At 33.7% G+C, this 14,460-nt stretch overlaps 1 protein-coding gene across 1 annotated transcript; it reads right to left on the reverse strand.

Annotated features, from left to right (window-relative positions):
- Window positions 1–7,454: 7,454 nt before the first annotated feature.
- Window positions 7,455–11,653, reverse strand: LOC127084129 (histidine kinase 5). Its single transcript, XM_051024525.1, has 11 exons — window positions 10,715–11,653; window positions 10,411–10,638; window positions 10,215–10,308; window positions 9,914–10,120; window positions 9,533–9,663; window positions 9,374–9,423; window positions 9,049–9,275; window positions 8,826–8,929; window positions 8,089–8,736; window positions 7,844–8,011; window positions 7,455–7,757 (listed from the first exon to the last, which is right to left on the reverse strand). The coding sequence occupies exons 1-11, from the start codon at window positions 11,483–11,485 to the stop codon at window positions 7,638–7,640; spliced, it is 2,748 nt and encodes a 915-aa protein (XP_050880482.1). The 5' UTR covers window positions 11,486–11,653; the 3' UTR covers window positions 7,455–7,637.
- Between the last annotated feature and the right edge of the window lie 2,807 nt (window positions 11,654–14,460).

Consider the following 14,460-nt stretch of genomic DNA (forward strand, 5'->3'; position numbering starts at 1 on the left):
TTGGAGAAGATGACCGGAGCTCTGGCTCCGGCGATGACTTGGCGAACCTCTGAACCATAGGATCCATGTCTCATGTTCTAATCTTGATCATCCCTTGTGATTACCTCATCTGCCACGCGGTTGACTAGAGAACATGTGGAGCGCGCGTTTTGGATCATCAGATCTGCCACCTCAATTAATGAGGGAGATCTGATGGTCCACGTAATTTATATTTTCTGACTTTTTATTTTAATTGCATTTTTTTTCAATAATTTATATTAAATTTAATATTGATCCAAAAAATATGGGACTTTCACCAAAAAATTTCAAATATTGTTCTCTTTCATATTCTGAATTAAAATTAATTTTTGGATCATTATTAATATTTTTCATGAATTAATTGATTTTGCATTTGTTTTTAATTGTTTAAAAACATTTTTAAATTTCCAAAAATTATGAAATTTTTTCTCCAAGGTCCTTTGACCTTGTTTGACCTATGATAAACCTCATGGTCATTTCTTTGGTGTTTTGATGAGATTTTAGGAATTGGACAAAACATATTTGAATTAAATGCATTATTTTATTATTTTTTATTGAATAAATGCTATTTAAATTTTGTTGACCATTTGTATTGACTTGTATGAGTTTGATTATTGTTGTTGGGCCTTGGTCAAGGTTGATTTGACTTTGTCAAGTTAAAATCATTGGATTTTTAGGGGATTGATGGAATGTACATTCCATCTCCCAAAATGAATGAATGATATTAATTTGGTATTAGTCCTCCTTTGACCAATTTGTGATCTCATTCATCTCCTTCCCACTTCATCTCATTCCCTTTCTTATTTCATTCATTTCATTTGGCCTATGACATCTCAAAGTCCTAATGCTAGTTGATTGAAAAATTGACATGAGTATGGATGAGATTAGGACACACCTTTTGCATATTTTGTGTGTGTGTGGTATGTTTCATGAGAATAGTCCATTATACTATGTCTCTAACATGCATTAACACTAAAATTCTATTGCCCGACCTCAAATAGTTGTGACTTCTACATAAGTCCAATTACGATTGCTTAACATAGCGCTAAATTTGTGATACAAAGGCATAAGCATTCTAGTTAGTGAGATTGTAAGTCTCCCCCCTTTCATGGTATTGTGTGGAAACTTGTCCTTCTTTCCTTCCTTTGGGAGATGTTTTGGTTCAAGGATCCATGCTTGTGATAAGTGGGTTGAGTGTTCTCCAAAGAATGTCTTGAAAAACCAAAAGCAAAACAAAACTAACCTCTAACCTACTAACCACTAACTTTTAATTTCAAGCTTTTACTTTAATGCAATTTACTTTTAGCACTTTATATCATTTGCCATTATACATATCATTCTAATTGTTTATGTTAATGTAATTTTCACTTTGTCCATTTGGACCATATTGTGTGATATACTTTGTTTGTGTATACTTTGCTTGTTTGTGTGGTCTTTGACCATTAATGTACATAATAAAAAACAAAAACACTAAAAAACTTTTGAGTGGACCGTTGGTTTGATCTTGAGCAAAGGACTTAGAATCTAGGCAACCTCCCTATGCAAATGGACATGACCAATGACAACTTGTTGAAGAACCAAGTGCTTGCAATTTGAATTCATCTAATACATCTTTGAAGATCTCTCTAAGATTCATCTGCAACATGATCATTGTGAAGCTGTTATTTTGAACCTGTGACTTGTGGAATTCATCTGTTACATGGGCCATTTTGAAGAAGATCATGGAATGGATAAGCTTGGATGAGGCCATCTTTATTTGATGCCTCGCTCTTCAAGATAATATAATTGTGCGTTTGTGTGTTGCCTAATTCAAAAAGTCCAAGGGAATTCTGGGTTTCTATTGACATACTTGTCTATTGGATTGCTACCCATTTGGTCAGATCTTTTCAACTCTAAACTTTTAATTTTTGTACATAGGATAGTCTCTTCATCTTCTCCCCATTTCTTTAATTTCAAAATCTCTCCCTCCATTTTCAAAATCTTCTTTGTGTGAACTACTTTTGTTCTGAACGTTGACCATTTTTGCAAAAAGTTAGAAACTTTGGCCTTTTGCCATTGCCTTTTCAAACTTATTTTTCTTTAATCAAACATGTAAATATACTTAACCATACTTGACTTAAACTTTCAAAAAAGCCAAAAAGAACTAACTCATTCAAATCATTTTTAGGCCTTTGTGCCTTTCAAACTTAAATTTTATTAAAATTAACACACTCACTTTGAAATTTATAGCACGAACTACGAGGTTTTGATCCCTCATTTTTATGTTGGTACTTAGGCACAAGACCGAAGGTCTTGTCAAACACAAAAATATAATTAATGAATTCTTTTCTCATCCCCCCATCCTATTTATTTGTAAACATCACTTTGTACAAAATACATATGCACACAAAAAGGGCTCCCTAGGAGTACCTAGGACACTTTGGGTGCTAACACCTTCACTCTGTGTAACCAACCCCCTTACCTGTGATCTCTGACTTTTATTAGTTTTTATTTGAAAACTTCTTACTATTTGGGTTTTGTTCGTACTTTTTTCCCTTTTCCCTTGGAAACAATAAAAGCACGGTGACGACTCTTGTTAATTGATCTCTAGCTTGTCAATAGCTTGATGATCATGAATTTCCCGCTACATACGCATACCCGAGCTTTTCGATAGTAGGTTCGGTTAGACGATTTTTGATCCGGGAAATTTTTGAAACTTGCTTTCGCACTATAAACTTTTTCAAAACCAAATTTGCTTCAAATTTTAACTTGTGATGTATTCGCCCCCTCTAAATCTTGGCCTATCGTCTAACACACCACACACACACACACACATAAAAATATATGGGAGACTAATAATCAACAAAGTAAACACATATCTCCATGCCATTGAATTATGTGAAAAATTTAATAAAAACTTGAGCATCGATCCCTAGGTGGGAGATGACATCTCTTGGACATGGTTATTAAGAATTTTCGTTCAAAAAAGGAAGGATATGAATAAAATTTGGAGATCAAAATTAAGGAAGGATATTAACAAAATTAAGAATGTGGAACCTCAAGTTGTCCTTGCTAGACTTTTAACTTGGACCCTCGACTTGAAACTTGACAATTTGAAGATCACTAATGCACATGCTAATATGAACAAAACTAGATTAATTCATTAAGCTTCAAATGTGAGTTACATATGATACTTATAAATAGTGAGTGGAATATGTTAACAAGCTAGAGTAGTTGTACACAATCATGAACTACAACAAACTCTATCATTAACATTGGTAAAAGCGGAAATCTTACAACTAACAACTAACAACTAACTACCAAGATATAAATGGAACGTTCAACTAACAAGTTAGTTACTTGACATAACTAACTTGTAACTACTTTATCTTCATTATCCTTGAGTGTTATCCCGCAACAAGTTAGAGGATAGATGTCTATCATCCCCAACTTGGATAGTAACATGTGAAATGGTTGAGGTAAGAGTGGTTTAATGAAGAAATATTCAATTTGATCTTTAGAAGGAACAAACATACGTTTGAGGATGCCAACTTTGAGTTTTTCTCGAACGAGATGGCAATCAATTTCCATGTGTCTAGTGCGCTCATGGAACACATGATTTGCAGCAATGTGGATCACATTAAGGTTGTCACAATGGAGAACATATGGTTTTGATGAATTTATTTGAAGGTGTGCAAGTAAATACATAAGTCATTTGATCTCACATGTTATTGCAGCTAATGCACGATATTCAGCTTCTGAGGATGACTTGGAAATAATTAGTTGTTTCTTTGTGCGCCAAGAAATGAGAGACTTGCCTGGGAAGAAACATTGTCCCGATATAGATCTTTTATTCTCCATACAACCTTCTCAGTCAGCATCACAGAAGCCAATGAGATGAAATGAGGAACTTCTTGGAAAGAATAAGCTTTGTGCAGGAAAATATTTGATGTATCGAAGAACTCTGGTTGCTACATTAAAATGTGTGATGGTTGGTTTGCTTAGGAATTGACTAAGTAGTTGAGTAATTAATATAATGTCAGGTCTTGTTGTTGTTAGATAAAGTAACCTACCAATAAATCTCCGTATGAGGGTATATCCTAATATGCAGGACTATCATCATGGAATAATTTGATTAAAGAATTTGTAGAAGTAAAGATTGGTTTTGAGCCAAGCATATCCAAATATGCAGGACAAATCTAAGAAATATTTTCTCTAACACAAGGAAATTCCTGTTTTGGAATGAGCAACCTCAAAATCAAGGAAATACTTCAGTTGGCCAAGATTTTTTGTTTTGAAAGATTGATATGATACGGATTTGATCCTCTCAAATTCATCTAAAGGATTTACTGAAAGGATGATATCATACATGTAAATCAAAAGATTAGTGAAGGACTTAGGATATTTCTTGGTGAACAAGGAATGATCATCATTAGCTTGTGCATAACCATTATGAATGAGTGTTGAAGTTAGATTTTCATACCATTTTATGTTGGCTTGCTTAAGGCCATATAATGATTTTTGAAGCTTGCACACTTGGTTTGGCTTTGAAGAAGTGATGCCTGAAGGAATGATCATGTAAACATCTTGTTGGAGATCACCATGCAAAAAAAATTATTCACATCTAGTTGATGTATGAACCAATTGTTAATGGAAGTGATAGCAATGAAAAGTGTGACAATAGTTAGTTTCGCCACGGGTGAGTATGCATAAAAGTAATCTAACCCTTCAATATGGTTATATCCTTTGACAACCAACCTAGCTTTGAATCTCTCAACTGATCCATCTACGTGGAATTTGGTTTTGAAAACTCATATGCAACCTATGGGCTTACTATTTGGTGGTAGATCCACTAATTTCAATGTACGTGTCTTTTCAAGAGCTACAAGTTTAGTTTGCATTAATTATTTCCAACAATCAAACTTGTTAGCCTCAATAAAAGATTTTGGTTCAGTGATTATGTTACGAGACATGAAAAAGTGATGATGAGTAGGATATAACTTTGAATAAGACATGTGATGAGACAAAGGATATTGAATACCTTAAGATGAGTGATTTACTGGATCAATGAATGAGTTGCAAAGATAATCCTTGAGATATGATGGAGGATGTCTGGTTCTAGGTGGAGGTATGATAGGTTGGTCATGAGGTACAATAGTTAAATCATGAGCATATTCATCAACTGGAATTATTTTAGGGGTGGGAGATGTAGGGGAAATGGGATGAGTGATAGGTTTTGGTGTAACCAAGGAGTGTTAGTTAGGGTCATTGGTCTCAGGATGTGTAACATGTGGACTAGTGTTGGGATAGACACACCAATTATGGTTAGGATTGTTATTGGTTAATTGAAAAGGTAATATATGTTCATGAAAGATGACATGTCTGGATATGAAAATTTCTTTTGAATTTAGGTCTAACAAAATGTAGCTTTTGTAACCTGACTTGTATCCCAAGAAAATAGATTTTCTTTCCCTTGCATCAAGTTTGATTATATGTGCTTGAAGTGTAGATGCAAATGTTAAGCAACCAAAGAATTTGAATGAGTTAATATCATATTCCTTGTCATATAAAGTATAATAAGGTGACTTGTTTCAGAGAATAGGTGAAGTAACTCTATTAATGAGAAAAGTGCAATGGATAAAGGAATAGACCAATATTGTTTTGGTAATTTGAATTGATATAACAATGCTCTTACAACATTGAGGATGTGTCAATGCTTTCTTTCGATTCTCCTTTTTTGTTGGGGAGTTTTAACATATTATTTTTTATGTTGGATTCCTTTTAAGGTATAGAAATTAGTTAGGGAAAACTTAGATTCATTGTTTTATCTAATGATTTTTGGAACAATGTAGTACTAGTTTTCAATCATGGTAACACAATTTTGGACCTCTAATGAAACTTCATCTTTGGATTTAATTAATATAATCGATTTAAATCTAATAAAATCATCAAGAATGGTCAAAATATATTTATGGCCATGAATTGATGGGGTCGCAATTGGGCCCTAAATGTCAAAATGACGAAGTTCAAAATTAATAGATGCATTTGAATCACTAACTGAAAAAGGAACTTTTTGTTTTGTTTTGAAAAGTAACAAATGTCACAAATATATTTATTATCATTTGTTAGTGAGGGATCCAATTTTTCCATATCACACAATCTAGAGTTAGACAAGTGGCCTAACTTAAAGTGCCAAAGAGAATTGTAAGGAATTATACTAAGAAAAGGAAAGTTATGAGTGGTGTTTACATGTTTGTGTGGAAAGGAGACTAAGGAGGCATGCTGAAGTGGAGTAGAAATGGTGGAAGGTTTAGTGTTCATCATGAACTTGTATAAGTCACTCACTTGATTAGCCAAACCAATCATTTTCATTGAATTCATATTCTACATGTAACAATAATCAGGTGTGAATTTGGCTACTAAGTGTAAATATTTACATAGCTTAGAAACATAAATCAAGTTAAGGGTGAACTCTTGGGAATAAACAACATTAGTGATGTAAAGTGAAAATTTTGTTCTTGAGGGGACAAATGTTGGATCAGATGACTGGGACAATAAAACCTATTGATTTATGACAGATTCCTACTTCTGAAGACAAATGACAAACACGATGTTTGAGACATTGTAACTCAGAAACAAAAACCAGTTTGCAAACATATGACAAATTAAATTTTACAAGATGATGAAGTAGAAAAGAAATAAAGAACATAAGAGGTTGGTAACTCAGTTCAATGACACCACACCTACGTCCGAAGGGCACTCTATCCAAGAAAGCAAGTTCATTATTTCTAATTATTACACTTAGTCTTACAAGAACAAACAAATCTTATATTATTCAAAGTCTCTTCCTAATCTTATTGTCTTTCTATTTAAGGACTCTCCATAGATATGAGAACCTACTCTCTTTCTTCTGAATCACACAACTCGTAATTGGTGTTTTTAACTCAATGAATAATGTTGAATATTAAAACTCAACTAAGACAAATGTTTTATGCTAAGTTACTGGAACTTAGAGGTGTACACAAAGATTCAACCCTAATCCGGTTATGGAATTAGCTTCATCAGAAGGTACATTCACATCAATTTGTTCCTTGATATCCCAGGATATGATTTTGTTATAAGAGAGCATATATTTCCACCAATTGAGATATCACACATGTTAAGAACATCATGAATGACTAGTAAATTTTCAACCAAATCATGAGAACTCATTTGTTTCAAGGTTGATTAGCTAAACTGACCTAACCTTTTACGCTACAAGGAGGAATCATCAACACTACTTAGAAAAGCATGCATGGTTGCTTCCACTCTATTGGAAAACTTTTACCTCTCCTTTCAACAATCATTAACTTAGATCCCGAAGGATCTAGAATAATGCATCTCATGTCTTTGAAATCTAATGAATAGTTCTTTTCCGTCATTTTTCTCACACTTAAAAGATTTTGATTTATTTCAGATACAAATAAAATATCTGAAATATATTTGATACCTGAGGGAGTTTCAAAAAATACAACACATTTTCTTCTGACATCAACATGTTCTCTATTGCATATAGTAACTTTATAATAGAAAGACTTATCAAAATTTCCTTAACTCATATTCTTTTATACAAAAGTAGAAATTACACAAGTATTATCACCTTAAGTATATTGTTCAATACACTCTTTCAATTTTTGTAAACTCACTGGTTTTGATACAAATGAGTCCATACCATTAGCAAAACACTCTTCTGCACTCTCTGACAAAGCATTTGCTGTCATCTGCATTCATACAAGGCAGTAATTATTTACTTTTTCTAGTATGATAATAGTTGTTTATATAATGGTTCTAGTCTTCTAGAGCTTACCGCAACAATGGGAGTTCGCTTTGTAGATGGAACAGAACTTTCATAATCTCGATCTAGTAGACTTTGCTTGATTCCAGCATTTTTTGCAGCATCCCAATTGCCTGTTTCCTCGAAAGACCGAATCAGTTTTGTTGCTTGAAGACCATCCATAACCGGCATGCACACGTCCTGTAAAGTGTGACTATCAAATCCTTTGATAAATGCAAAGTAGTTAAAAAAGATACAATTCTGAGATCTTAAATTACCATCAGAACCAAGTCATAAGTACAGCGTTGAAAGGCTCGCACGGCTTCGGCTCCATTAGTGACAACATCAATGTTATGACCCAACTGCTTCATCATAGATTGTGTCACCATGATGTTGATCTTGTTATCTTCCACAAGAAGGACCTTAGGCTTCAATATGGATTTGGTTACTTCTGATTTACTACTTCTACTAACACATTGAGTAGTCGTGTTTACCACCATATGCTGAGAAGAATCTGCACTGCCATTTTGAAACCATGCATGAGAATTATATAGATGATGTTTATTACTAGATGAACTAGCTGATTCAGACGTATCTGAAGCATCAACTACTGAAGACGAATCATTGAAAGAACATGTCCCTTTCAACCCGATGTCACTAGAAGTAGCGGGAAATGAGAATGAACTCTCAGAAAATCCACTGAATTTGTGTGGTAATAGCTTGTGAGTTCTGTTTGTGTGGAACTGGAAGAAACCTTCTGTTGTGGTGTCATCAGAAGCTGCATCGTTATGCTCCATGTCCGAGAGCTCGTCCGAGTAATCAGAACTATCACAAGCTATTGAGACCTTGTATGGAAGTATGAATGTGAAGGTAGAACCATGCTGTTCTTTGCTTGACACTGTTAGACTACCTCCCATCAACTCAACCTATGCCAAGTGCACAAAAAATGGTGGAAATTTAGAAAGTGAAGAAAACAAATGAAATGTGACACTTACCAAATACACAAGAGGCTTACCAATTGTTTGCATATCGCTAGTCCTAGCCCCGTGCCGCCGTACTTTCGAGCGTGGTCTACACTTACTTGCATGTACCTTTTAAATAAACTATGTTTTGCATTTTCTGTTAAGTTGTAACATGGAAAAATTATTCATCTGATGAGTACTTTTTTGTACTTTTTTCTATACATACAGAAGAATAAACATTAAGCTAGATAGAGACAAAGTAGTGATATTCGATACCTGGTATTCCAATGCCTGTATCATATACATCACAACCTATCCACACGGTTGTTTCAGCTGAGAGACGTTGATCCTCTGTGTCTCCATTCATCGAGCATTCGCTTTTAACCGGAGATCTACAATCATCATTAAATCCATGGTTTTGAGGTGTTGAGAGATGTTTTTCTTCTTTCATTACATAAAGGTTTATCCCAACTTTGCCTTCATGTGTAAACTTGATGGCATTGCTGCAAAATATTATAAATGTTAAGTGTATACTATCAACCAATCATAAGTGAAACAATGTTGCAAAGTTTGAGACTACTAATCGCGCAACGTTTAGTACCTGATTAAATTGGTGAGGATTTGTCGAATCCTTAAAACATCGCCAGTAACCTGCAATTATGCACGAATCACTTGAAATCATGCTTAATGCTTCGATGTCATTACCATCTAGCACGCATTGTATCTGTTAGAATTATGCAGCTGTTAAATATCTCCTCACCTCGATAGGTACATCATCTGCTACATGTCCTTCTAAGGTTAATATTTTCTGCAATGATGCTGCAGCTGTCTGAAGCACATGCTTTACTACCTCTCGTGGTCGAAACTTTGTAGCCTCTAACTTCATCACTCCTACATAGAATCAAGATTTTTCGAGGTATCGATTAGTCTATATAATTCTCAAGTTTATATATAAATAATAGGATTTTGTTCGTATACAAACGCTTTTCAATCAATCATAACCATCAGATCATCAAAAACAATCGACTTTAATCATTACAAGTTCGAAAGGCACATAGTCGGTCGTGACTTAATGTACTGTGTAAATTTTTTCACACTGACACTATCGTAATTAATCTGAAAACAAGGATAGATTTTCAACCTGACTCAACCTTGGAAAGATCAAGTATGTCATTTATAAGTTGAAGAACCAAGTCTCCAGACGATAACATGACATCCAAGAGCTGTCTTTGCTCCCTATCAAGTTTAGTGGTGGAAAGAATTTCAGCCATGCTAACAACACCGGATAGTGGAGATCTTATCTCATGCGACATTGTTGCTAGCACTTGTTTTGCTCTCATTGTTTCCTCTATTCACAGGGGAGGAAAACATAATCAGCTTTCGTGCCGCAAAAACAAATTAAAATTTGATAAACGGAGTTGTTAATGGATGAATGAATCGACCTGTAATGTGAATGGTTTTATTCAGTTCTGTTTCCTTTGCTTTTTGAACAGCTATCTCTTCGCGAATCTTCGCCATCCTTTCTCTTTTTCTCACCTTCATTTTCCAAGAAACATAAATATCCATGCAACTAACATTTAAAACCAAAAATTCAACAAAAGAAGAAGAAAAAAACAAGAAATCAACAATAACTTTTACCTGATCTGTTACATCCATTCCCATGTAATTGATTCCAATTGTTTCTCCTGTCTTGCTGAAGACAGGTTCGACGTAAATCAAGAATGTCTTTGAACCAAATAGTTCTGTCTCGAAAGTGATTTCCCTTTTCGCAGGCAATCCTTTTTCTAAAACTTCCATCTTAAAATCTTGAGACTCCCTAACACCAGATCCGGTGAATATTTCAACGTCTGTTTTTCCTATAATGTCCTGAAAAAAGTGATAGAAAATGATTTGAAATTTGAATGAACTTTGCAAGAAAAGCTTCAACAGAAAAAATCATTACCTCCTCTTGTAAACTTGGAAAGTGATTATAGATAAAGCGATATCGCAACTCTTTGTCCTGATGGCCAATAACAACCGGAGCATTTTGGAGTATAAAATGCAGGAAATTATCTGCTCTCTTCAAAATCTGAGAGAGTTCTTCAACAGGTGAGGATTGTCTCTCAAAGTTCTTAATACTTTCTTGCAACTTTTCCTCAAGAGACTCTTCTCTCATCATACTTGCCTCAAGAAGCTTTTCCAAGTGCGCGGCTCGCTGTTTCCAGTACACAACAGTATCATACTCAGCATCAATTTCAATTCTCTTGTTTTGAACCACAACATCGCTTTTCCTACAAGGAACATCCTGTTGCCATATATCATAAATATCATCCAATATAGAAACCGGCCGTTTATCGCCTCCATATCTCTCTTCCTCGAACCTATGCTCTTCCAGTATCTCCAATTTCCTTAGCTCAACATCCTTTCTTTGCTTGCTTAGGTTGTCGAGTTCTTCTCTTAGAAGACGTGCGACGTGGGCTTGTTTATACTCCCAGTGTTTCATAAGGTTTGCTAATTGAGAAGAGCCTTTTTCGGTGAAATTTGTTAGCTCAATGAGACGCTTGAAATCGGCTATAGTTGGTTCTTCTATGATTGTAATCTCTTGTAACATAACTTGGTCATTTCCTGGCTTTTCGATATTGAACTGTTTTCCAACATCAGTTGCAATATCTTCTGGCCACATTGAAGGGAGGACTTCAATTTCCATGATATCCTCAACACACTCTTTCTCCATAATGTGTTCTTTTCTATAATACCCGAAAAGAGAAACAGTTTGAACTAATCATGCAGTTGTGGAGAGAGAAAATGGATTATAATGGAAACATTGGAATTTAAAATTGAGAGGAAGCTATTGATGTTCCCCGCCCTTTCCGAAGTGAATCCCAACGTCAAGATATAGAATATTCTGTCTAAAAATAACGGTTGCTCAATTTGATGAATTCCGCAATAACATTTTAATTGCAAAAACATCCTTGTCATTCTAGGAAAGCGAGGAAATTGAGCCGGCAGACACAATCCAGGAATTCCGTAAACAAAAGCCAAATACATTATGTTAACTTTAGAGTATTATGCAAGTCTTGCTCCTTTAATTTGAATTTCAGTTTTGTTTCTAGAGTATTATGCAACAACATCAAAAGTGGAGGAATTAAAAGACTATGAGCTCTTTGTTTTATGGATTCAAATTTTATTTTAAGAGAAGTCAGGTTATAATTTTTGTATTGGATATGATTTATTGTTATTTTTTATTCTCATTTAAAATGATGAGAGTCTCATATTCATATGAATAAGAGATACCCACCTATAATCTCCCATTGTTATATATTGAAGCTTTGACTCAACAATTGCTCTTAAATATTATACTAAAGATATCTTCATCATCTTATACCGATATTGATTGACATGTAACTTATATTAGTTTCTTAGTGTGTAAGCTACAACTTATTACATCACTTTCCATATTTAGTAGTTAGTTAGGATCAGTTGTGGAAGTAACTTCCTCTTGATTTATCTATATATAGAGGATGATCTTGTGTAATCTCATTAATAAAGATGAGTTTCTTAACTTGCAAGCTATTTCATTAACATGATATTGTGGGCAATTTTCGCGTCTTCTCTTCTTCTCTAATTTCTTTATTCTTCTCCCTTGCATGCCCTTTCCATGACTCTTGTCAATTAGGATTATTTCTCAGTTAATCACTACTACGAATAACATATATCATGTCGGACGCGAAATGGATTTAACCTCGATTACAATGCCGAAGTAATAAATGATGACATGAAAAATGAGAATTTTACCCATCGGTTTAAAAATAACCGAGAGGTTAGTTTAAATGGTCATGGGTTCGAACCACATTCTTCATCGTCATCACCGTCGGTGAAAAACAAATGTTGAATATCTTGGAGAAGAGCAAATGTTGGGGATCCTCGTTTCATTGATCTTGAGGAAGATCAAATATCCGATATAAAACAAAAAAAACTTACATGAATAAAATAAATATTCAGTTAAGAGATTATGTTAGAACACAAACATTTGAGCCATTTTTTTTTCTGCATTTACAATCCATCACATAAATATTTGAAAAAGTAAATATACTCTCACCATCCACATATTAAATAAACCTAAATTTTTTCTGCTCTTACAATTTATCACATTGATACTTTTATTTTGTAAAATCTCATGACGCTATGATTAAACATAGAGGGTTTCACAATAACGTTTGGGTTTCTTGTGGATTCACTACTATCAAATCTTAATATTCAGAACGCTTTTATAATGAAGATTCTAGGTTTCACGAGGATCACTAATGACATTGTCTTGAGCGTTGATACTTATTAAATGAACGTCAAAGATTTGTTTAAGAATGATGACGAAAATGAATAAATATGCTACATAAAAAAACAATAAATATGTTTCAACCCAAGTGTCACATACCTTTCGATTTGTTGAAAACCGAGGGGAAAAAGATTTTTTAATACACAAAATATTAACATAAATTGTTTAAACAAATCAAGATTTTTTTCCCTCGGTTATATGAAAAAACTGAGGTAATGTGTGGTTTTTATATTAAAAAAATAAATAAAACATCGTGCCTTGGAATCATATCACTATAATAGTAATGATCATCTATATTTAAAACATAAGGTATCTTTTGGATTTTCGAGGAGAAGTTTGAGCTTCTCTGATTGTTTCACTTTCATTTTTCCAATTTATTTATACATTATTCAGGTCTCATTTCATTTCCATCTCTTTGTGTCTTCAAATCTAGTTTAAAAGTCTTTTCTTTTTATTCAAAAAATATCAACAAAAACCTTCAACGGAGAGAAAAAATTTTTGTTCGTTATCTATGAAAATTTTGTTGATTTTGATGAGTTGAAACACAAATATTTTGATCTAATGAAAACTATTTTCACACAAAAGTTAAAATGTTACTTTGACATATTTCATGGACTCATTCATCTACACTAATCTTTTATCACCATTACTCTATCACTTCATCACTTATTGCTCAAACAATAAATTGTGAAGAGAAATGTAGTTGTGTTGAACATTATAGATTCAACAATGTCTTCTCAATCCACATTCGCCTAATTTATGCCAACTACAATAAGCTCACCAGTTCTGCTACTCTCATCCCAATCGCAAAAGTTTGGCATCAAGTTCTAGTGTTAAATCTCCGTCCAAGAGAGAAACAACTAGAAATGTTTACTTCAGATGACAAGTATTTTTTGTACTTCCTTATCCACAACATCAAAATTAATCTTCCTCTTACTATTTTTAACTTCTTAATGTAAAGGATTGTGACCTCTTGCGAGTAAATGACTTTCCTCATACCATATGGAAAAGTTTTTTGTGAACTTTTCTCTCAGTTAGAGATAGTTAAAAGGATAAAAAAAACAGGATTAATTGTTGAAGTTGAGTGAAGTCAGAAGTTTGAATATGTGGAATAGCTATCTGTTAGTCCTGTTTTTTTGTAATCTGTAATTGATTATCAATGAAATTTTTCCTTTCCTTTTCAATCGTATTATTGCCTAATCTTTTTTTATGATAACAAAGATTTAGAGTTTTACTAATTAACTTAGAAAAAAATAAAGAAAAAAAGTTTTAACAAAGAACAAATGGAATCTAGAAAGGTGTCAAGTGAGAAATATTAATTAAATCATTGAAAAAATCATAAAAATAAAGTAACCGAGATTCGAAACGACCTCCCT

The sequence above is a fragment of the Lathyrus oleraceus genome, chromosome 5 (assembly GCF_024323335.1).
Source record: "Lathyrus oleraceus cultivar Zhongwan6 chromosome 5, CAAS_Psat_ZW6_1.0, whole genome shotgun sequence".
Classification (NCBI taxonomy): Eukaryota; Viridiplantae; Streptophyta; class Magnoliopsida; order Fabales; family Fabaceae; genus Lathyrus; species Lathyrus oleraceus.

Coding starts and splice junctions, on each gene's coding strand:
- LOC127084129 (XM_051024525.1), bottom strand. CDS start 11,485: ATGGAGAAAGAGTGTGTTGAGGATATCATGGAAATTGAAGTCCTCCCT. Junction 8,930..9,048: donor TACAGGCATTGGAATACCAG/GTATCGAATATC, acceptor ACAACTTAACAG/AAAATGCAAAACATAGTTTA. Junction 8,737..8,825: donor TAGCGATATGCAAACAATTG/GTAAGCCTCTTG, acceptor CACTTGGCATAG/GTTGAGTTGATGGGAGGTAG.